General features: G+C 41.0%; 1 protein-coding gene across 1 annotated transcript in view; it reads right to left on the reverse strand.

Annotated features, from left to right (window-relative positions):
* Nucleotides 1–25,581, reverse strand: part of LOC144822962 (hepatic lectin-like) — a 97,927-nt gene that overhangs the window by 35,295 nt on the left and 37,051 nt on the right. The window contains exon 6 of the mRNA XM_078681044.1: nucleotides 23,826–23,885. Within this exon, the coding sequence (XP_078537170.1) occupies nucleotides 23,826–23,885 (60 nt within the window). The remainder of the gene's footprint in view (nucleotides 1–23,825; nucleotides 23,886–25,581) is intronic.

Below are 25,581 nucleotides of genomic sequence, written 5' to 3' on the forward strand. Positions count from 1 at the left end.
CACTTATTTTTTAAATTTGAAATTTTCAAGAAAATCTTGCCACACCTTTGAATATTGTTTTTAATAAATCAGGCTCATTCAATAGTGATTATTTTCCCAGAAATTGAGAGGGATGGTTTTTACATTCTGGAGCATTAACACTTTTCATCTACCTCCGTGATACAGCGTTTACCTTTGCCTTTGGGATAAATGGACAATCCTTAGCAGCGGTGTAACAAATCCTTAGGGTGCCCACTGCAAGGGTCCCAAGCACAAACAGTTGTCACCCACCCCGAAGAGGTACTTCTATTCTGAGCTCTGCATCCACAAAATGAGCAGGAGTTGGAGTAGTGTCAAATAGAGCACGGTTAACCATGCTGTATGAAGTTGCCTGCAATCAAAACCAGATGGTGCTTTACAAAATGGAAGTTCATGGGCTGACTGTGTTGGACCCTCCCCTGACAGATTCATACTCAGCCAACAAACCAGGGGAAAACTGTTTTCCTGTTGGCAGAGCTGCTGCTGGCTCATCATTGGGAAAATACTTTTTGGGAAGGGGTGAGGGTTGGAACCAGAGAGAATGAATGGCTTCAGAGCAGCATCCCTACTTAGGGAAGCCCTGTCTGACTTTATTCCACCTGGCATCAATTCTTCTTGGGTCCGAACCGAAATGAAAACCATTGCAACTATGAAGTGAAATAGTCCCGAAATGTCCCACATGTAGTAAGAAAAATCTCCCATTGCGTGTTGCACATTGGTTGATTTTCTCTAAATTCGCCCCCCCCCCCCACTTGGAGGTCTGTCCTTGGAGAAAACACGTGCAATGTAAGGTGCATGTCACTATATTCTTTTTCATCATGGAGGCTGGAGCTGATGTATTTAGTTCTTTATACAACAGGTGTTGTAGGCATGCCACTGCTAACCATGCATGCTTTAACTGCAGTGAGCTATGGCCTAGTAACTAAAATACATATTTCACAATCAAGAGATATGTTGCCTCTTCACCATATTTTGTGACGAGAGACTATCGCTCTTTTCCATGGCTAATGAACCAATCCTGAGGATAACGAAGGGTTAAGAGTATTTATGAGGAAAGGAACAATGGTGGGAGCAAGCCTCTGAAAAGCAGACATGGGGCAGAGATCGTCAGAAGGACCAGATTTCAAGAGAGAGTAAATGAGCCACCCGTGAACTGGTCATTATAGGAAGTACCTACCGTATTTTCCGGCGTATAAGACGACCCGGCGTATAAGACGACCCCCTACTTTGCTTGATAAAATGTAGGTTCCGTGCTATACTTGCCGTATAAGACTACCCCCACTTCCAGCGCAGTCCAACGCAGTCCTGCATAGCCATTTTGAGAATTTATTTTATTTTATTTTGGCTCGTACTTTGTACGCTTTTGTTACCTGCACACTTATCACTTTTTTCTCCAGGAATGTACCGATTGCTACCTCATGTATTTTAGTTGCTCACTATTGTCACTTTTGATCCATGTAACTTAACGTTTGCTTTTGTAATTTGTTCATTTGTAATTTTTCCTCTTGTATCAATACTGTTCCTACTGTAAAGCGCTCTGACACCTTCGGGTAAAGTCCGCGCTATATAAAATCGCATAAACCTTTTAGTGCATGATTGACGCCTGAGCTAGTGACGTACCAATATCCCCCACAGCCCCCGCGGTGCGAGGGGAGGGGGAGCTCCAGCACTGGGCACGTACGGCGGATTAGAGCCCCTGGCTGGGTCCGAAGTGTGGCCGGGAATTGGTGCAGCTTAGGGAACTCAAACACAAGACGAACACAAGATCAGCCCCTCGCCAGCCAGTGCGGCCAATACGCCTTACCGGTAGTATTTTCACTGATTGAGCAATTTATGTTACAGGAGGATTTCTGTAGAAAAACAACCACATCAGCCAAATTAGCTTCGATTCACGCGGTAACGTAACCTGTGCTTTTGCTTTTTCAAGTCTGGAGATTGCATACAAAGTTCAAGTCTGGAGATTGCATACAAAGTTCAAGTCTGGAGATTGCATACAAAGTTCATATTTTATACCTATTGCCAAAAAAACACGTGCTCTGATTGCGTGCTCGCGCAGTGTTTTATAATGCAGAAGCAGTCTGACACCTTCGGGTGTAGTCCGCGCTATGTAAAAAACGCATGAAAACATACCGTCAAATTTGGCACCCGGCGTATAAGACGACCCCCGACTTTCCAGAACATTTTAAGGGGTTAAAAAGTCATCTTATACGCCGGAAAATACGGTAAGCATTAGCTACTGAGCTAGAAACAGGCCAGGGGAAAAAACCAAAAATGTTCTCATAGATTTCATATGTTTTCCTGTGAGAGAGCAAGCAGTTGCTAAAGTTTGACTAGTTCATGAATTAGGACAGCTTCCTGGTAGAATTAAAAGGAAACCTAATCCGGCAGTAAAATAAAACAGCTTTCTCAGGATTTAATACATTTCTCTACCTACACAGATAGAGATACTAAACATCACAGGATTTGTCTGAGCAGAAGTGCCCCCATCCCAATTCAAACAGATGGGTTAGCAGTTTTTCTGTGTGGAGAGATGGGAATTAAATCTGTGAGTTGGTAAGAGGACCACGCTTGGAGCTTCCAAAAGGTTAGCAGAAACTGTCGCTATGCCAAGTTTCCTAAGGAGGCGAACCTTCGAAGAAACTCCAGCTAGCATGGTCAAATTTAATGAAGCGGTAGTTGACATAGAAACCTGAATTAGGTTCTGTCAAGGCAAACAGTGTAATACCTATTGTATCTATCAGGTAGGAAGAGTGCCCTTGGAAATGCATTAAGTGCATCTGTGGGTTTCAAGATTACATATTAAGTCATGCAGAGCGTACTGGTCGTCTACCCAAATATTGAAGTTACCAAGAGCAGAAGAATGGGGGAAACAAGAAGAGGATAACTTGACTGGGTGGGTCAAGAAATTTGCTTCAAACTGGAAAGGTCTGCACACCAAGATCAAAATAAAGGTGTTGCAGAAGACCACGAGTTTAATCAAAGTATCCTGGTCCCTGTCATATAGCATGTGGAGCTCAGAGTGGTGCCATTCCAACAGTAGGTATAAAGAAATGCACATTTAAGCTTGGGTTAATGAGAGCCCAACAATGGGATTTGAGGACTCTCTGGGGGTGATGAGCAAATCTTTGATAGGAGGCCTAATTGAGACATACAGTTTTAAATGGGACTTTAATGAAGATTCATCTTTTCCTATTTAGAGTATGGCCTCATGAGAATAGTTAAGTATGGGACTTCTCAAGTGGCACTCATCTTCCTGGCCCATCGGTCCATTCATGGCTAATGGAGTATCGATAGACTTGCCTTTGGTGCACCACCGGCCAGGATATATGCAGACTTGTGGTGATGTCAAAGGTCAAAACAGGTGATTAGACTGGTAAGCGCTGGCGGGGATGAAAGAACTGAAACCAAGCAACCTCACAACTCCAGTCCAGAGTATAAAAGGCTTGGAGAAACAGTTGGAAAGAGAGCAAGACAGATGCAAACCAAAATGTTGCACCTGGCAACACACAATACAAGGCACAGAACTAAGGAGTAAGAGCAAACAATAATAAAATAAAGAGTGATCTCCGCACACAGTAGTGTATGTTATACATCGGCCAGCCAAATGATTGCATCAAGTACTTTCCAGCCTCATGGTTTAATCACAAACTACAAAAATACAAGAAACGTAATTTCTTTCTTTTGTCTAGTGCGGTCACACTTCTAATTTCTGGAATTTCTGCCTGACCTGAAGTAAACCCGAACTGTGTTTATTGTCTCTGCTCCTTGATTCCATACTCCAGTTCTGGAATTGGAACATTATCTGTGGAGATAAGGCCCTCTGGGACTCACTGCTTGCTGATAATATAGGACAACAAATAGGATTTTGCAAGTTTCAAAATGATCTATTAGCATAACATTGATGTAATTGCAAATTACATCAATTGATTGTGATGTCAATGCATGGAGCTCACTTGCCTCATTTCCCAGTACTCGCTGTGGGGTGGATTAGCTAGTAACAGATGCATTTCTGGCAACAGGGAGCGGTGCACAGGTCATTAATGAATTCATGCATTCTGCACCTACACACCTGCAACTGATCACCCGCAACCAAAGGGCTTGCCTCCAAACTTTTTATAGTCTGTGGTGCTCACATACAGCCCTGCCAAAGTAACTCAAGCCTGACCTGCAATCCTCTGAGCCTTACAACCTACTTCAGTTATGTAGTTGTACAGATGAAAGTTTTAAAGAGTGTTGGTCCAGTTCAAGAGGATCAGAGCTACTGATCCTAAAACTGATTTTGTTGTATCCTATGTAGAAAGACACCAGGAGCCAGGATGTATATTTAGGTCTTCTTTATTCAGTCTTCAGTTCAGGTTACATCTCTCTGTACTCCAGCAGCCTAGTGTGGTACCAGCCCCACCAGGAGCAGCCTGCCTACCTGCTCAGCCCATCTCTAACTGCCACATTCATCCCACTCAGTCACCCAGGCATTCCACGCATCACAGGCACACCAACATTCTAAGACCAAGTCACATTCTGGCTGAGCAGCTAGAGGCAGCAGGGCTAGAGTACATGTTATACATTTAAGTAGGGTATAACATTATCCCTTTTTCCTTAAACAAAAGCAAAAAGGAAACAAGAGAACTAAGCACAGGTAAAGTAATAGTACAAATCTCTAGGATGCAGCAAGGAAAACAAAACATCACAAGAGAAAGACCCATTAGGTAAAGAATGGATGGTTAAGATAAATACAATAGTTCTCCACACAATTTCCATTCTCACTTACCCATATTTTTCTAGGTAGCCTTTCTGACATCTGGTCTTCCCAAATTTCCTTTTCCAAAACCTCCATTATCGATCTTCTCCTAGCGGTGGCCTTTCAACAAATCACTAAATCCTGGAAAAATACTTCAAATCTCTCTTTTCATGCTTGGTGGTATGGTGTTTGCTACAATCACAGACTAGACAGAGCTTATGTATACCCCATTCAACTTGCTATCAAACGTGATTTACTGTGGTTACCAGTTACTAATTTTGTAGATATATCTGCTCAATCTCGTCCTTTACATACCCCTTCCCATGAAGAAGTTCCTAAACCCCCATGATATGCCTATTATGCCTTTTTCCTTTTTAAGAACAGATTGCCTTTTTCGTATTTTACAGTGGTTTATGTAGAAACCTCCCATGTTTCCTGCTTCTAATATTTTATGCCTTTGATGCATTTCATATATGACTTGTTCTTTTTCTATTTTTCCTCTCCTCTTTCCCCTTTCTATATTGTATTATTCTGCCCCTTTTTGTATTGATTGCTTGTATTCCATATTGCTTATTTTGTATCTTTATTTGAGCCAATCTTTCTTTTCAATAAAGTTTCTTTAAAACTTAAAAAAAAAGATAAATACAATAGAATAGCAATATCCCCCATCCCCCTTAAAAAAATATTTGTAAACATATTTCAGTACGTAACATTTTGTACCATATACTGTAATGTAAAGCACTACAACACAAGGATAAAAAAAAAAAAAAAAAAATGCCCAAGAGCATAAAAATGAATAGTGCTAAAGATAGAAAACCTGCAACTTCAATCCCAAGAGTAAGGGAAACAAAAATAAATGGGTCGTCACCCATAGAACACCCGTGAAGGGCTGTACTATTGTACTGCGCGCAACTGTAAAGTGGATTTAAAACCCACATCCAACCCCAATAAGGGTTAACCTAGGTACATATGTATGGGAACTAACCCATGACCCAAACCCCTTGAAGAGGTTACATACCCCCAAGTAGGTGTAACTAACATTCTAAATTATAGGAGCAATTAAACCCACAACCATCCCCCGTGTAAGGGACCTATGTGATAACCACCTACAAGGAATAAAGGAAACCTCATCCTCAATAAATCATACACCTGTGGCATCACAACACACAAAACTGTTAGGAAGCGAAACAGTAAAGAATTCCATTAGCTGTAGACCTTATATGCATCACACCGGTAAGCAATGAGTCAATAAAATAATGCATACATAGACATGCAATAATGCTGTGCACACCACTCGAGGCATAAATGTTAATCATAAACCGAGTGAACTACGACACCACCCATGATAGATCAAATATTGTGGAAATATGCACTAAAACATATTATGTGAGAATACATGAAATCATAACACAGAAAGAGATTGGCAGAGAGGAGCATCACTTTAAACACATTTGTACCGGCGAACCCTTGAGTTAAATATAATGATGTCCTCAGTTCTACATCAGAGGTGCAAGAGAATTATAGAAATTTGTAGACACTAGTGTGGAAATACTTGAGTAGTGTAAACCGGTTTACACCGTATTCCTAAAAGTCATGACAGCTCTTTTCGAGAAAATGAACATAAAGTGAACATGCCAAAAGTAAACTGCCTCCGACCTACTTGAAGCGAAGGAATCCACAGGTTTGTGTGTCAAAAGAAATCCAGACACAATACAGCTGCGTTGTGCTCACACTCCACAAGGCTTCACAGAAGGGAAAAGTAACAGAGAAAAACACATTTACCTTCATTTTTTTTCAATGAAGAACTGAACTAGTGACCTGTCAATCCATTTTGGATCAAACTTTTACCAATTGAAAACCCCAAGCTCCTAAGCACACCTCCGTGTGTGGAACGCCGTTAATCCGACAGCGTGGTTGGTAAAATAAAAAGAAAGAGTAAATGTGGAAAATGACCCACTAAATGGCAGTATAATACAAAAGATCAAATAATATATACCACACAAACTACATGACAATTATGAAAGCATCAGAAATACATTTGACCAGCCGGGGTGAAAAGGGTGGGTGCTAAGTTGTGATGAAATAAAAACTGTAATTTCAAAGGGAAAGTCAGTCAGCTGTGAAATTGTACCAAAAAGGAAAACCTTCTGAAGAAATGAAGCTCATTTGAAGTCTCGATCGATTTCCTTCTCCGTCCAAATGCTGCTCAGCTGAACCAAGTAATATTTTAATTGTCAGAGCACTCAGCTGTGAAGAGAAATTGACATGTTTTTTCATGCAGATAAGCTTTAGGCACGTTCATACGCAGCGTAGACAATCGTTCAGTAGAATTCCAGAACAGCTCAGATGACTGGTGATGCAGATCTTTCACCGAAACCCTGTGCAGGATTCTACTGCGTCATCAGATACAGCAGGCAGCTCAAGGGTGAAGAGCTCCGGTTCCAACAGACTTTCACCGAGCGTTTCATGCGCACAGCTGATCCCAATTAAACAACCCTCTGAGATGCATTTCCAAGCAACAACGTGGCACAAACAATAAACAGCCACAAGCCCCTCCCGCTAACCTCCTCACCAGATCGACCGAAGAATAACCAAAAGCCCAATCAGCCGCTGGAGAAGTGGAAATACTTCTCTTCCATAAACTGAGCCGCTGGAGGAGATAGTAGGGGATAAAGTTAGACTTTTGCTGACGTTTTTCCTCCGTTTTTCAGACCATAACAGTCTTTATTTCTGTGATAATCTTCTGTCTTCTTGTCTTCAGTGCCAATTCAGTTTCACCTTGTCTGGCTGTGAATACACCTTATGCAACTCATCCAACTCACAAACACTTTTGTACATTACCATGTGGCTGGAACACCAGATGAGGCTGTAGTTGAACTACTACTCCAACTCACTGTTGCTGTAGTATTCCCAGGCTGTAGTGTCAGTTGGTGGAGACACTGCTCGTTGGGGCTGTCCATAGGAAGGACACTGGTGGGGCTGGCGCTGGCTTGCCTGGAAATACTCTCTATGTGGATCTAGTTGCTTGTAGGATCTCTTGGTTACTCTTTTAGTTCCCTAGTTTCTTTGTTTCAGTGCTGTACCAAGAGTCTCTAGGGTCCAAGTCTGCTCGTCGCCCAAAAATTTGTTGTGTCCTATGTAGAAAGACCCTGGTAACTAGATTCACAATTAGTGTTAGACTGGGCACAAGCAAGTTTGTATTTGAAGATTAAAGTTTGTTGTGTGCCACGGAGGTATCACCTGGTCGGTCAATGGGTGTGGGGTACAAATGAAAAGAACAGCGTCCCCTGGGTATAGGTAACGACCCTCTGGGCACAACTTTGAAGATCAGCCGATCTATTATTTGTTCATCAAAGTTGTTTGAGCTTAAATATTCAAACCACAATTTGTAAAGTTCATCAGGTTGAATTTAATGTATCAATAGCATGAGGCTCGATGTTTAATATCACATCCAGGAATTCTCTGCTTATAAATCATGTTTTACATCCATAAAGACACTTGAAATGGCATAGTCCCAATGCATTTCGTGCCCATGACAGGCGCTTCGTCAGGGGAATCTGTAAACAAACAACGAATTGCAAATGAGGGTCCATACAATCTACCAGTTAATGTGCAGCTTACTAGTTCATAAAAAACCAAAAGTTATGCCATGTGATAGTTCTCACTAAAATACGTTTTTTCATGGCGATTAGCACGTGAAATATGAAAACTCCATATAAAAACACTGTGTGCTTCTTATTTAACATGTGTATAATGGTTAACATAAAAAGAATTAGAAAACATAAATAGATTGTGGCGATGCATATTTGAATTAACATCGTACAAAGTCTCTACAACAATCCTAAAAACTCTCATGGATGATATTGCGGTGTTATTCAAGAATTACTCATTGGCAACTGTCAAGAAAAACGTGACTATCCCGAACAACGTGCAAATGTGCTCGTGTGTCGTTTAACCTTATAAACCAAATCACGGCTTGGAGAAGCTGACTCTCCCGTGTGGTGTGAACGTCTTACCGCTTAGCAAGGTTTCCAATCTCTCAAGTGTTTCCTGAACAGGATTCTCGTGTGTCGAGTGAACTCGGCACTGTAATATGACCACCTACAGTCGGGTAACCCCAGGTTATGAAAAAGGAAGACGGACTATTGTATGCAGCACGAGAAACGTGCGGCCATTTTGGAGTGGTTAATCCAATCATTCAGGAAACTCGTCTAAATACGTGTGGTGTTCCCAAAATTCACAAAGATAAATGGAAAGCCTAATTCATGTATTCAAGATCACATTTTGAACAGTGAAAACGATGTATGAAATTGTAAAAAATGAAACATAAATAAAGAATAAGGGTCATGAATGTCAGTTCACACAGTGTGTCCATATTAGTTACAAGATTCACAGATAGCATGAAAGTTCCAAACGATCATTGAGCCCATGGGGCTTCAGAGAATCGAGTCTAAAAATCCATTGTATCTCTTTTTGTAGTAATCTCCTGTTTACATCTTGATTCCCTGTGTTGGCTACGGTTTCCAGTACCATAAACTTTAGCTGTGAAATATTGTGTCTTTCTTCATTAAAGTGCAAGGCAATAGTTGATTTTTCATTCCTTGTCCTTTTATTGCTCTTATGTTCCGTTACTCTTGTCTTTATCTTTCTTGTAGTTTTGCCCACGTAGACCAATCCACATGGGCATTTGAGAGCATAAATAAGGTTCATGGAGTCACAGGTGGCTGTTACTTTCAAACGTATAGGCGTACCCCGTCTGGGGTGATTGATCGTGGTCCCTTTAATGATTGCATGGCAATTGTTGCAATTGTGGCAGGGTACCGTGCCTTTGAAAATTTCTTGTTTTGTTGTCCTAGTATCTTTTTTTATCAAATCTTGGATATTTTTACTGCGAGTGTATGCAAACCTTGGGTTACTTTGAAAAATACCTTTGAAATCCGGTTCATTTGATAAAATTAACCAGTGTCTTAGGATGGATTGTTTGTAAGCACGGCTTTTTGTGGAGAAAGTTGATACTATGACTGAACGTCTTTCTGTGGATTTTAGTGTAGTCATGAGTAACTGTTCACGCGTTTTTCTCTTGCATTTGTTCTCTGCGTTCTCTAAGACTTTGGGAGGATATCCTCTCTCCTTGAATCGTTGAATCATATCTCGTATCTGTGTTTCAGACTCATTAGGTTCAGATACAATCCTCTTCACTCTGTACAGTTGAGATAATGGTAGATTATTTTTGAGGGAATTTTGATGAAAACTACCATACAGTAGTAAATTGTTCCGGTCTGTGGATTTCTTGTGTAAAGTTGTTTTGATTCCATTATGTTCCAACTGGATCAATACATCCAGGTAAGCAATAGTCTTCTGGTCTATTTGATGTGTGAATTGAATCCGATCATTTTTCTTGTTCAAATCTTCTAGTTGTTGTAGTAATGTTTGTTTTGGGCCCTGCCAAAGAACAAAGATGTCGTCTATGTATCTGTAAAAGATTCTGGCATGTTTCTTCCACAGTTCATTGTTTAAAATATGGTTAGTTTCAAAATTGATCATGAAAATATTAGCATAGCTCGGTGCTGCACAATTTCCCATGCTGGTTCCTGTAAGTTGTAGATAATGATGTTCTTGCCATTTAAAGTAACTTTGATATAGTGTGAAATTTAGCAACTCCATTAGGAAAACTTGAAATTTCTGATCCAATGATGATTGTAGTAGTGTCGTTTCACCAGCTTCTATCCCTAGATTGTGGGGGATAGACGTATATAAAGATTGAACGTCTATGGTACATAGCCATGTCTCTTGATCCTCTCGAATGCTGATTCCTTTTAACTTGTTCAAAAAATCTGTAGTATCCTCAATTTATGTTTGAGCATTGATCACAAAGTCTTTAAGACGTACATCCAGAAATTGACCCACTGATTCATGTATACTGCCTCTTGTGTTGACAATGGGGCGCATTGGTGGTTGCTGTAAATCTTTGTGGATTTTGGGCAACATTTGTAGAGATGGAACAGTCGGAAATTGTTTAGAGAGAAAGTTCTTAGTTTTTGGTGCAATCGTGCCCTCATCTACTGCTCTTTGCAAACTTTCGGCGAGATCAGCTTGAAATTCCTTGGTTGGGTCATCAATCAATAACGCATAAGTCTTCGTATCACTTACATGGGCGTTCACTTGTGCGACATAAAAGTTGGTGTCCATCACCACCAGGGCTCCCCCTTTATCCGCTTTCTGGATTGTAATTTCAGAATTCTCTGATAGTTTTTTCAGAACGTTGAATTCTTTTTTGGACAAGTTCTGAAGGTTAGAACGATGTCTGAATTCCATTTTGTTAATGTCTTGTAAAACCAATGATTCGAAGGTGTCTAAAGACTTGTGGCTCAAGGGTGCTTGAAATGTACTTCTTGATTTCAAATGTTTAAGTTGAAGATCTGGTTCTTTATTCGTTTCAGTGGTAACAACATTCTCAAAAAAGTGTCTTAGCCTAAGGTTACGCATGAATTTGTAGAAGCTGATGTTGAGTTCCAACTTGTCTGTGTGGTGTGTCGGTACAAATGATGTACCCTTTTGTAGCACCTTAATTTTATTTTTGTTCAGTTTATATGTCGAGATGTTAATCACCAGTTGATTACTTATCTCTTCTTCCTGTTGGTTCTGCCGCTCTGCGTGGGAGCTTTCGGGGCTGTTGGGGGTGCGCTTTCTTTTACCCCGCCGGGGTCTCCGTGGTCTGTTGGGCCTTCTTCTAAAAAAGGAACATTTGAAGGAGGTTGGTCACTAATGCGAGATTGAGCGCCTCTCTCTCTTGTTTGAGATGGTCGGTTGTCTCCTTCTGAAGATGATGTTTCTGTTTCAGTGGTGTTGGTTTGGGGTCTATTTTGGCGTCTTCTTGCATAAACTTCAGCCCAGGAGTACACCTCCCCCAGCTTTTAGTCAATGGTGTCTCTCTTATATTTGCGAACCTTGCGCTCATTAATTTCATCCGTATATTTGTCAAGTTGTTGATTAATGTCAGACATGACCTTCTCTCAATCCTCGTTATCCAACATTTCTTGCAACTCACCCTTGGTTTGTGAAATTTCTTTGTTAAGATCTTCAATGACTTTGGATAACTCCTCAATAATAAGCAGGATAAGATCTAACGAGCACTTATTGAGTATGGCGCACCAGCGTTCGACAAATTTTTGATTGTTTTTGCATAAAAGAGGTTTTAACGGTACTCTTAGGCCTCTTGGGATTCTCTGTGCCCGGTGGTAACGAATCAAAGTGCTGGCATGAAGTCTCTGGTTGACCTCACGTTTAGTGAGGCATAGTACTTGTTTAATGTTGTTTTCTTTGCTTTTTTTATTGGTGGTAGTAATGGATTCCTCATTGATCAAAGCGTATATTTTTGAAGCGTCATCCGTAATATATGCAAACGTTTCCGCTCTGGCATCCGTTAATTTCGTGATGTCATCATAATTCGCCATTTTAATTGAAACAAAACTTGTGTGGCCGTGCTCCGGTCTGTGTTGATCGACCCTGGTAACTAGATTCACAATTAGTGTTAGACTGGGCACAAGCAAGTTTGTATTTGAAGATTAAAGTTTGTTGTGTGCCACGGAGGTATCACCTGGTCGGTCAATGGGTGTGGGGTACAAATGAAAAGAACAGCGTCCCCTGGGTATAGGGAACGACCCTCTGGGCACAACTTTGAAGATCAGCGGATCTATTATTTGTTCATCAAAGTTCTTTGAGCTTAAATATTCAAACCACAATTTGTAAAGTTCATCAGGTTGAATTTAATGTATCAATAGCATGAGGCTCGATTTTTAATATCACATCATAGTGTCAACTTTCTCCACAAAAAGCCGTGCTTACAAACAATCCATCCTAAGACACTGGTTAATTTTATCAAATGAACCGGATTTCAAAGGTATTTTTCAAAGTAACCCAAGGTTTGCATACACTCGCAGTAAAAATATCCAAGATTTGATAAAAAAAGATACTAGGACAACAAAACAAGAAATTTTCAAAGGCACGATACCCTGCCACAAGTGTAACAATTGCCATGCAATCATTAAAGGGACCACGATCAATCACCCCAGACGGGGTACGCCTATACGTTTGAAAGTAACAGCCACCTGTGACTCCATGAACCTTATTTATGCTCTCAAATGCCCATGTGGATTGGTCTACGTGGGCAAAACTACAAGAAAGATAAAGACAAGAGTAACGGAACATAAGAGCAATATAAGGACAAGGAATGAAAAATCAACTATTGCCATGCACTTTAATGAAGAAAGACACAATATTTCACAGCTAAAGTTTATGGTACTGGAAACCGTAGCCAACACAGGGAATCAAGATGTAAACAGGAGATTACTACAAAAAGAGATACAATGGATTTTTAGACCTGATTCTCTAAAGCCCCATGGGCTCAATGATCGTTTGGAACTTTCATGCTATCTGTGAATCTTGTAACTAATATGGACAAACTGAGTGAACTGACATTCATGACCCTTATTCTTTATTTATGTTTCATTTTTTACAATTTCATACATCGTTTTCACTGTTCAAAATGTGATCTTGAATACATGAATTAGGCTTTCCATTTATCTTTGTGAATTTTGGGAACACCACATGTATTTAGACGAGTTTCCTGAATGATTGGGTTAACCACTCCAAAATGGCCGTACGTTTCTCGTGCTGCATACAATAGTCCGTCTTCCTTTTTCATAACCTGGGGTTAACCGACCGTAGGTGGTCATATTACAGTGCCGAGTTCACTCGACACACGAGAATCCTGTTCAGGAAACACTTGAGAGATTGGAAACCTTGCTAAGCGGTAAGACGTTCACACCACACGGGAGAGTCAGCTTCTCCAAGCCGTGATTTGGTTTATAAGGTTAAACGACACACGAGCACGTTTGCACGTTGTTCGGGATAGTCATGTTTTTCTTGACAGTTGCCAATGAGTAATTCTTGAATAACACCGCAATATCATCCATGAGAGTTTTTTGGATTGTTGTAGAGACTTTGTACGATGTTAATTCAAATATGCATCGCCACGATCTATTTAGGTTTTCTAATTCTTTTTATGTTAACCATTATACACATGTTAAATAAGAAGCAACCAGTGTTTTTATATGGAGTTTTCATATTTCACGTGCTAATCGCCATGAAAAAACGTATTTTAGTGAGAACTATCACATGGCATAACTTTTGGTTTTTGATGAACTAGTAAGCTGCACATTAACTGGTAGATTGTATGGACCCTCATTTGCAATTCGTTGTTTGTTTACAGATTCCCCTGACGAAGCGCCTGTCACGGGCGCGAAATGCATTGGGAATATGCCATTTCAAGTGTCTTTATGGATGTAAAACATGATTTATAAGCAGAGAATTCCTGGATGTGATATTAAACATCGAGCCTCATGCTATTGATACATTAAATTCAACCTGATGATTTTACAAATTGTGGTTTGAATATTTAAGCTCAAAGAACTTTGATGAACAAATAATAGATCGGCTGATCTTCAAAGTTGTGCCCAGAGGGCCGTTCCCTATACCCAGGGGACGCTGTTCTTTTCATTTGTACCCCACACCCATTGACCGACCAGGTGATACCTCCGTGGCACACAACAAACTTTAATCTTCAAATACAAACTTGCTTGTGCCCAGTCTAACACTAATTGTGAATCTAGTTACCAGGGTCGATCAACACAGACCGGAGCACGGCCACACAAGTTTTGTTTCAATTAAAATGGCGAATTATGATGACATCACGAAATTAACGGATGCCAGAGCGGAAACGTTTGCATATATTACGGATGACGCTTCAAAAATATACGCTTTGATCAATGAGGAATCCATTACTACCACCAATAAAAAAAGCAAAGAAAACAACATTAAACAATTACTATACCTCACTAAACGTGAGGTCAACCAGAGACTTCATGCCAGCACTTTGATTCGTTACCACCGGACACAGAGAATCCCAAGAGGCCTAAGAGTACCGTTAAAACCTCTTTTATGCAAAAACAATAAAAAATTTGTCGAACGCTGGTACGCCACACTCAATAAGTGCTCGTTTGATCTTATCCTGCTTATTATTGAGGAGTTATCCAAAGTCATTGAAGATCTTAACAAAGAAATTTCACAAACCAAGGGTGAGTTGCAAGAAATGTTGGATAACGAGGATTGGAAGAAGGTCATGTCTGACATTAATCAACAACTTGACAAATATACGGATGAAATTAATGAGCGCAAGGTTCGCAAATATAAGAGAGACACCATTGACTACAAGCTGGGGGAGGTGTACTCCTGGGCTGAAGTTTATGCAAGAAGATGCCAAAACAGACCCCAAACCAACACCACTGAAACAGAAACATCATCTTCAGAAGGAGACAACCGACCATCTCAAACAAGAGAGAGAGGCGCTCAATCTCGCATCAGTGACCAACCTCCTTCCAATGTTCCTTTTTTAGAAGAAGGCCCAACAGACCACGGAGACCCCGGCGGGGTAAAAGAAAGCGCACCCCAACAGCCCCGAAAGCTCCCACGCAGAGCGGCAGAACCAACAGGAAGAAGAGATAAGTAATCAACTGGTGATTAACATCTCGACATATAAACTGAACAAAAATGAAATTAAGGTGCTACAAAAGGGTACATCATTTGTACCGACACACCATGTATTTATATAGCGCAAATCACCGACCCGGTATCTAAGCGCTTGCTTAGGGAACCCGTCCTGGTATTCCCCTGTGAGATACCCCGGCAGGGTATCCACAAGGTGAAAGCCAGGCATCCCACCGCTAGGGGCCGTAGCGGAGATTAAGCAAGCTATTGCCCAGAGTCGCAGAGTGTGACCCCGTGAGTTGAGTAGGTACCGGAGCGAGAATTGTCGAGTCCGTGGAATTTTTGAGCCCGAGACCCGCCGAGGCGGGGAATCAAACCCTGGTCCACAGCCGATCTCAGCTTCCGGGTCTGCCGCCTCTAACCACTGAGCCACGCTTCTCCACTCCACACCACACAGACAAGTTGGAACTCAACATCAGCTTCTACAAATTCATGCGTAACCTTTAGGCTAAGACACTTTTTTGAGAATGTTGTTACCTCTGAAACGAATAAAGAACCAGATCTTCAACTTAAACATTTGAAATCAAGAAGTACATTTCAAGCACCCTTGAGCCACAAGTCTTTAGACACCTTCGAATCATTAGTTTTACAAGACATTAACAAAATGGAATTCAGACATCGTTCTAAACTTCAGAACTTGTCCAAAAAAGAATTCAAAATTCTGAAAAAACTATCAGAGAATTCTGAAATTACAATCCAGAAAGCGGATAAAGGGGGAGCCCTGGTGGTGATGGACACCAACTTTTATGTCGCACAAGTGAACGCCCATGTAAGTGATACGAAGACTTATGCGTTATTGATTGATGACCCAACCAAGGAATTTCAAGCTCATCTCGCCGAAATTCTGCAAAGAGCAGTAGATGAGGGCACGATTCCACCAAAAACTAAGAACTTTCTCTCTAAACAATTTCCGACTGTTCCATCTCTACAAATGTTGCCCAAAATCCACAAAGATTTACAGCAACCACCAATGCGCCCCATTGTCAACACAAGAGGCAGTATAAATGAATCAGTGGGTCAATTTCGGGATGTACATCTTAAAGACTTTGTGATCAATGCTCAAACATACATTAAGGATACTACAGATTTTTTGAACAAGTTAAAAGGAATCAGCATTCGAGAGGATCAAGAGACATGGCTATGTACCATAGACGTTCAATCTTTATATACGTCTATCCCCCACAATCTAGGGATAGAAGCTGTTGAAACGACACTACTGCAATCATCATTGGATCAGAAATTTCAAGTTTTCCTAATGGAGTTGCTAAATTTCACACTATATCAAAGTTACTTTAAATGGCAAGAACATCATTATCTACAACTTACAGGAACCAGCATGGGAAATTGTGCAGCACCGAGCTATGCTAATATTTTCATGATCAATTTTGAAACTAACCATATTTTAAACAATGAACTGTGGAAGAAACATGCCAGAATCTTTTACAGATACATAGACGACACCTTTGTTCTTTGGCAGGGCCCAAAACAAACATTACTACCACAACTAGAAGATTTGAACAAGAAAAATGATCGAATTCAATTCACACATCAAATAGACCAGAAGACTATTGCTTACCTGGATGTATTGATCCAGTTGGAACATAATGGAATCAAAACAACTTTACACAAGAAATCCACAGACCGGAACAATTTACTACTGTATGGTAGTTTTCATCAAAATTCACTCAAAAATAATCTACCATTATCTCAACTGTACAGAGTGAAGAGGATTGTATCTGAACCTCATGAGTCTGAAACACAGATACAAGATATGATTCAAAGATTCAAGGAGAGAAGATATCCTCCCAAAGTCTTAGAGAACGCAGAGAACAAATGCAAGAGAAAAACGCGTGAGCAGTTACTCACGACTACACTAAAATCCACAGAAAGACGTTCAGTCATAGTATCAACTTTCTCCACAAAAAGCCGTGCTTACAAACAATCCATCCTAAGACACTGGTTAATTTTATCAAATGAACCGGATTTCAAAGGTATTTTTCAAAGTAACCCAAGGTTTGCATACACTTGCAGTAAAAATATCCAAGATTTGATAAAAAAAGATACTAGGACAACAAAACAAGAAATTTTCAAAGGCACGATACCCTGCCACAATTGTAACAATTGCCATGCAATCATTAAAGGGACCACGATCAATCACCCCAGACGGGGTACGCCTATACGTTTGAAAGTAACAGCCACCTGTGACTCCATGTACCTTATTTATGCTCTCAAATGCCCATGTGGATTGGTCTACGTGGGCAAAACTACAAGAAAGATAAAGACAAGAGTAACGGAACATAAGAGCAATATAAGGACAAGGAATGAAAAATCAACTATTGCCATGCACTTTAATGAAGAAAGACACAATATTTCACAGCTAAAGTTTATGGTACTGGAAACCGTAGCCAATACAGGGAATCAAGATGTAAACAGGAGATTACTACAAAAAGAGATACAATGGATTTTTAGACTTGATTCTCTGAAGCCCCATGGCTCAATGATAGTTTTGAACTTTCATGCTATCTGTGAATCTTGTAACTAATATGGACACACTGTGTGAACTGACATTCATGACCCTTATTCTTTATTTCTGTTTAATTTTTTACAATTTCATACATCGTTTTCACTGTTCAAAATGTGATCTTGAATACATGAATTAGGCTTTCCATTTATCTTTGTGAATTTTGGGAACACCAAACGTATTTAGACGAGTTTCCTGAATGATTGGGTTAACCACTCCAAAATGGCTGCACGTTTCTCGTGCTGCATACAATAGTCCGTCTTCCTTTTTCATAACCTGGGGTTATCCGACCGTAGGTGGTCATATTATAGTGCCGAGTTCACTCGACACACGAGAATCCTGTTCAGGAAACACTTGAGAGATTGGAAACCTTGCTAAGCGGTAAGACATTCACACCACACGGGAGAGTCAGCTTCTCCAAGCCGTGATTTGGTTTATAAGGTTAAACGACACACGAGCACGTTTGCACGTTGTTCGGGATAGTCACGTTTTTCTTGACAGTCGCCAATGAGTAATTCTTGAATAACACCGCAATATCATCCATGAGAGTTTTTTGGATTGTTGTAGAGACTTTGTACGATGTTAATTCAAATATGCATCGCCACGATCTATTTATGTTTTCTAATTCTTTTTATGTTAACCATTATACACATGTTAAATAAGAAGCACACAGTGTTTTTATATGGAGTTTTCCTATTTCAGGTGCTAATCGCCATGAAAAAACGTATTTTAGTGAGAACTATCACATGGCATAACTTTTGGTTTTTGATGAACTAGTAAGCTGCACATTAACTGGTAGATTGTATGGACCCTCATTTGCAATTCGTTGTTTGTTTACAGATTCCCCTGACGAAGTGCCTGTCATGGGCGCGAAATGCATTGGGAATATGCCATTTCAAGTGTCTTTATGGATGTAAAACATGATTTATAAGCAGAGAATTCCTGGATGTGATATTAAACATCGAGCCTCATGCTATTGATACATTAAATTCAACCTGATGAACTTTACAAATTGTGGTTTGAATATTTAAGCTCAAAGAACTTTGATGAACAAATAATAGATCGGCTGATCTTCAAAGTTGTGCCCAGAGGGTCGTTCCCTATACCCAGGGGATGCTGTTCTTTTCTATGTAGAAAGACACCAGGAGCCAGGATGTATATTTAGGTCTTCTTTATTCAGTCTTCAGTTCAGGTTACATCTCTCTGTACTCCAGCCAGCTTAGTGTGGTGCCAGCCCCACCAGGAGCAGCCTGCCTAGCTGCTCAGCCCATCTCTAACTGCCACATTCATCCCACTCAGTCACCCAGGCATTCCACGCATCACAGGCACACCAACCTTCTAAGACCAAGTCACACTCTGGCTGAGCAGCTAGAGGCAGCAGGGCTAGAGTACATGTTCTACATTTAAGTAGGGTATAACAGATTTGTCAAATAAAAGTCTAGTATTAGAACATGTAGGTGCAGCTGGCTTCAAACCAGTCTCCTGCTATTAAAATAGGACAGTTGTCACAAGAAATTCTACCTGTATGATTCAGGCCTGACCTGCAGCACCATCCGTTTGCTGACCCAAAGCCAGGACCACTGCAATCACCATCATCCCGCTTTTATAAAATGAGTGCTCTTAACGCCAGGTGTGCCAGTTCACACCAGTCCAGAAGTGCAGCCCCATTACCCTGTTGTTCCATAATCAGAGCCTTAGATAGCAGCCCTGCAATATTCTTTAATCTCTTTTGCGCAACCTTTCTCAAAAAGAAGACTCAGCACACCATTTCCTCAATCACTGTCTATCGACACACCCAACCTGGACTCACCCTCCTACCACTATTCTCCTCTATTCTCATGACTCTCCTCTTCCAACCCCACTCTCCTTAATGGCCCTCACTTGCCCATCTTGTCTTCCGTTATGAATATCCTTCCCCACAACCTCCAGACCAGGGTGGAAATCCACTATAGGGCCGTTTCTGAACGGCTTGTCTGACATGTCATTGTGTAGGCTGGCTTTTTGGCTGTTTATTGGCCTGTTTTATGGTCTGGTGGGCATTCATTTACTGTTGATTTCCCTTTTATTATTACAGACATTGTCTGCACTCTTAATACAGTCTTCCATACCTTGCAAGACACTTATATAGTGAGTCTTTACAAATTAAAACCTGCCCTGATTTGCAAATGTGGCCCAACCTTTTACCTATCTAACTCACTAATGGAGGCCATTTTCTCTGGTGCCCAGGCCAATTTGCTTTCACACTCCGCCCTACTTGGACAAATTAAGAGCTGAGTTGTGCATGTATGGTTTCCGCTCTGCAACACATGACCAACCTACCAAGCTATCCCTCTCAGGTCCTCTTGGCCTACCTCATATGTTCTCTGGAGGTGTGGATATTAGCAAACCCAATTTTAAGTGATTGTGGGATTTCTTTGTTTGTGCCTCCTGCTAGAGGACAGGGTTGTAATGAGCATGCACTGCAGAGCAAGTGAAGGACCCTGTATGCAGAAAGTAGCTGTTGCAACCCACTGAGTTGCACCATGTGCACTGGACATGTCGAGTTGCTCACCTGTAGCCTGATTGTGCTCCTCGGGACAAGAAGATAATAGTGCAAGAGGGCACAGTAAGTCTGGACCCATAAGGGTGAGACTGTATTCTGAAGGACTGTGGTGAAAAAACTTAAGGGCCCAAGACAAGAGAGCCACTCCCTTTCGCCCCTGCATGGATGTCGCCAGCACAGGTGAAACATGAAGACAAGAGCGAGACTAGAAGTCGAAGGCAGGCATAGTCAAAATTAGCAACAATCATTAGGGGAGCAGTATGACTCAGAATTATGTGTTAAGTCACATTTTATTGAAAACACTACTATGTTGTTCTGCGATGGATGCAGTCAAGAAACTGTGCCTTTGGTTATGCTGTCCCTGTGCGCACCGTCTGTCATCACCACCAATGTGTCAACATGCAGAGCAAAATATGATGTGCGTGCACAACCTGTGTATCCAGTACAAAAATCTAATTTTCCTATTTTTTTATGTGCTCCTGGGGTATCGCTCTCCAGTCTGGAGCATCAACTGTTCAAAGCAAGAAGTAGGGCGCCCTGAATAGGGTTCGTCCCCCTAGGCCCAATCGAGACCCTGCAGACGGTATTTCACGTTTATTCATTCATAAAGAAGAATCATCCAGAGTTTGTGGTTGAATGCTTCAAGAGTTTATCCAAAATGATATGATCTTTAGATTGCATGAATGGCAAGCCAACTGTTTTGGCTAACCACTGCATGTAGGAAGACACTGTATACAGGCTCAACTAAATTGTCCCCTGGCGAAGGGTCGAGTGCCCGAAATGCATTGGGATGGGCATGAAGCAAGAGGAGGATAATTATGCTTTATAACAGTTTTATGTAGATAGCTCAGTGGGTTACTGTGAGATCCTTTTGTTACTTGAAGTTCATAAGTTGCAATTCTAATATGGCACAGTGAGCAAAGAACCAGCATCAAAGAACTGCATGCAAACTGCAAGGTGTAGGTTTAGAACCTTTTTGCTTTTTTCACAACCTTTCATTACTCTGAGATTGCTAAAATGGCTCCTGTGGATAGCAATTCATTCTTATTAGTGCCCAATAAGTGTTACATTTTAAATCCTGAGGATGTCTTTCTCCAGACCTAGAACTCTTAACAAACAAATCCTACCGCCATGAATTATGTGTGACTCCTACCCTTTGCAACCCTAATTGCCTTATTTTTCTTGCCTAAGTGTTGTACTCATAGATTTACGCACTTGCATGATTCGTTGTCTCCGTATACAATGTGTACCTGATGTAAAAAAGCTCTGACACCCTACATTTGGATGAGAAGCTCTATAAAAGAAACTAAATGCGAGAGAGGGGCCATGGCAAGATGAGGGGCACATTTGCGGTATAGTAGTGAGGGAATCCATAGTGCAGGAGGAGGCACGAGAAAAGAAGGCTGCATCATGTTTATGCTATTGGCTTCAGAAGGAACCAAGGTTGTGTGGAACCCACTGGGAATCAGCTTCTTACAGATTTCTTCAATGGATGCATTAGTCCAATGAGGTATTCTACTGGCATAGTCTGAAATAAATTAAAACCATGGGCATCATCGTTTGTCCATGAAAACATATCTATTGCAAATGTTCATTATAATCAATGAATCCCATTTAGATTCATTGCAAGTAAATGTATCCTTTCTGAATAACCTGGAAAGTAGCATGGATACGGCTTTGTGGAACAATCTACAAGGTTAGCACATTGAATGCGGTTAGCTAGCCATCTATTATGATGTAGTTAATATCCTAAGACTTTCTAAAATCCACTCTCTCTGATATAGCTCCTCCAAACACACTGACTCTACATGCTGAAATATATAGTAGCAGAGTGTGCCAAGTTCAGGAAACGGGCTCAGGGGCATATTATCAAGGGGGTTTATCTCCGCTTTTTTGGCTTTAAAAGCCAAGAAAGCGGAGATAAAATGATCTCCCTATTAGCTAGCTGTCGCTAACACCAGTTAGCGACAGCTAGTAGGAGATAGCGACCATCTTGGGCCCCGCTTTGCATGTCAGTGATATTTATCACTAATGACATGCAAAGTGGGCGTGCCAAGATGTTAGCGACTGGAAACAGTCGCTAACATCGCTATCTCCTATTACCAACTTTTGGAGATATTCACGCTAAGCGCGAATATCTCCAAAAGCTAACACCTGCCCCTGAGCAGTTCTTAGCCATGTTATCCAATGGTAGGTGGATAACATGGCTAAGAGCATTAGCTCGGTAATGCATGAATATCACTGACTTTTCAGCGATATTCATGCATTTCGGCCGATTTTTATCACTTAGGAGATAAACCTTGATAATAGGAAGGTTCCTAAGCGATAAAAATCGCCGCAGCTCAGCGATAAAAATATCGCCGCTAAACCAACATAGCGATAATTATCGCTAGTTGTTGGTAATATGCCCCTCAGTTTCTTCTGTCTCAGCAGTTTGATTTTAGCCTGGCACTCCTATGACACAACCCACGATTCTCTTGCCATGAATAGGCCCAGCATTCCATTTCTGTCAGCACTCTTCAGTGTAGACAGAATGTCTCCATTTTCCCCCCTACCATGTCCAGGCAAGTTTTGGAATTAATAAACTTTCAGATAGTGACCTGTTTTGTTGGTGTTTACCTGTGGAAGTTTCTCACTGCATCCACAATAATTTCGAGACCGCTTCAGGGGGTAGATTCCAATAGACCCATTTTTTGTCAATGGAAATTAGAAATATATATAGCAGTTCTGTCTCTTGGCCACTGTCTACCTCTTCTTCGTATATGCCAAACAAGTTCAAAACTGGCAGGTTCCTCTAATGGCCAAATCGTTATTTTCCGAGCCAGGATTTGTGAATTTCAATTTCAGTTTCCCCACTCGACTAAGTGATATGATTGATTAACAAGTGAATAAACAGGACATCAATGGACAGATATACACATAAATAGGGGGATAGATAGATAAATAGCTGGATAGATAGAAAGAAAGCTAGATAGATAGATAGATAGATAGATAGATAGATAGATAGATAGATAGATAGATAGATAGATAGATAGATAGATAGATAGATAGATAGATAGATAGAAGTGCCTAGTTGATTTACACAATTGAAGGCAAATCCTAACTTAAAACTGCATGAATTCCTGGCGAATTCTTTATGTAACTTACCATCCCATTTATATTGGTCTTATATTGGTAGAACGTCTTAAAATATAAAGTATCATACTATTGCATACATACTTTGAAAACATATAATATCGCAAACCTTCAAATAAAAACTGCCCATCATGGACCAACACATAAGATAATGTTACATCACATTAAATCTCACAGCATAACATTATCTTACTTGACAACAAAACCTATAGGAGGGAAAGCTCTTCATTAAACTCTGTAAATGCAAAGATGAATTGTGAACTTACCAGGCAAGTCTTTCTTCATACTGTTCTCCAAATCAGTCAATTTTGATGTAAGGGTGCCAACTAAAAGTTAAAAACAAAAAGCAAGCATTTGACTCTCGCCCATTTTTACCTGCAATATAATCACTACAGAATACAGGCTCCTTCCCATATGAACAAAAAAATGTAAACTTTAAATAAAATGCTTGCATTACACCAAAAGTGATAGATCTTCGTTTTAAAAATATAGTTTAGATCTTATATATTATCTTGTTTTCAAACTACTTGAGAAATATTGGTACCATGGGGAGAAAATATTTATAAGGCTGCACATTGAGTGAACGAGAATGGCCTGCTCACACTGTTTCCCTCAGAAAAGGTTTGAAAACCCTCCTCTTCAAGCAGTGGTGTAAGAAAGGTGCCATGCATATTCTAACTTGTCAACTAGAAGGAGTGGGGGTGCGGGAGGGAGCATAAGAGAGGACGAGAGGAAGCGAGTCAGACAGAGGGGTAGGCAGAGAGACAGTAAGAGAGAGAGCAGTGGGTGTGTGTGTCAAACAATCAATTGGTATTTGTATTGTGTGACTTGCCAACTGACAGGGTATCCAGGTGCTGACACACTGTGTGATCGTATGCTCAGCCTTCTCGTGGTCCAGAGGGTATCATTTAAAGTTAATGATATACAGCAAAGGTACTTTCAAATTGTATCAACTGTAAAGGCACAAAGAGACTTCTTAATTTTCTTATCTTTCATGAGTGAACTTTTATACCTGGTTTGAGCAATCCGTACATCGTGGAGAAGGGGGGTCACCATCCCGAAGGATAACATTACTTGGTTAGCCCATTAGCCTGCTGTCTCAGCAGCAGGGCTGACATGTCTATATACATACAGAATAAAAAGGATATACCACAGTGCTTTTCACTTTATCCCAATAAATAAATGCTATGTAAGAAAAAAAAAACTGCCGAACATTTCAGGTGAAAATAACGTGGAGCAAAGTGATAGTGTGGTATGGAGAGAAATAGTGCACCTATATATATGTTAGAATGTGTGCACTTCTCCCCCTCAGGCTTTTAGCTTAATTGTAGTGTGGTATAACTTGCAGTATAAACACAACATGTTTGTGGTTTCAGGAGCCTCAATAGAATGATTAGACCACTGTTATATATTCTTCTGACAGGCCTGCCTACAGCCTGGATCTCTGACTTCCAGCCTCACTCAGAGTGAGCTGCGAAATTCACACCACATTGCTGCGGAAGGGACAGGGAGCCCCGCTGCCTCGCACAGGCCCAGTATGTCCAAGTATGAGCTCTGTTTACTCCAGCTCACTGCTGCACATGGGGATTGTTCAGGGATTGTTAGAGCACTACAGTGAGTGACATTAGGGGAAGTTAGAGCCCCGGAATGGGTAGAGCATGTCCCTGATCCTGGGACGGTAACAGCCTGCCCACCAATGACATTCGGAATGGGATGTAGGAGCCCGTCACTTGCCAGAGTGCAGTGACGCTGCAGCCTTTGTTAGGTGTACAAAAGCCAAGCCTTGTCTCCCGATTTGCTTCCTCACTGCCTGCAGCAGTGTGCCTCCAGCTGTTTCAGCTCCATGGACTCCATCGTGGGTAACTCTCCTGCAGCCGGTCCCTCCATCATGGTCCTCTTTTGAGTCCTGTCCTGGTCAGAATCCCACTCTTCTCTCGAGCTCTCCGGGCCCGGCTCGCAGTCCGCCTCGCTCTCTCCCCCAGCCTCGGCCTCCAGTGCATTCAGTAGTGCCAGCCGAGCCAG

This window comes from Lissotriton helveticus, chromosome 1_1, assembly GCF_964261635.1.
Source record: "Lissotriton helveticus chromosome 1_1, aLisHel1.1, whole genome shotgun sequence".
NCBI lineage: Eukaryota > Metazoa > Chordata > Amphibia > Caudata > Salamandridae > Lissotriton > Lissotriton helveticus.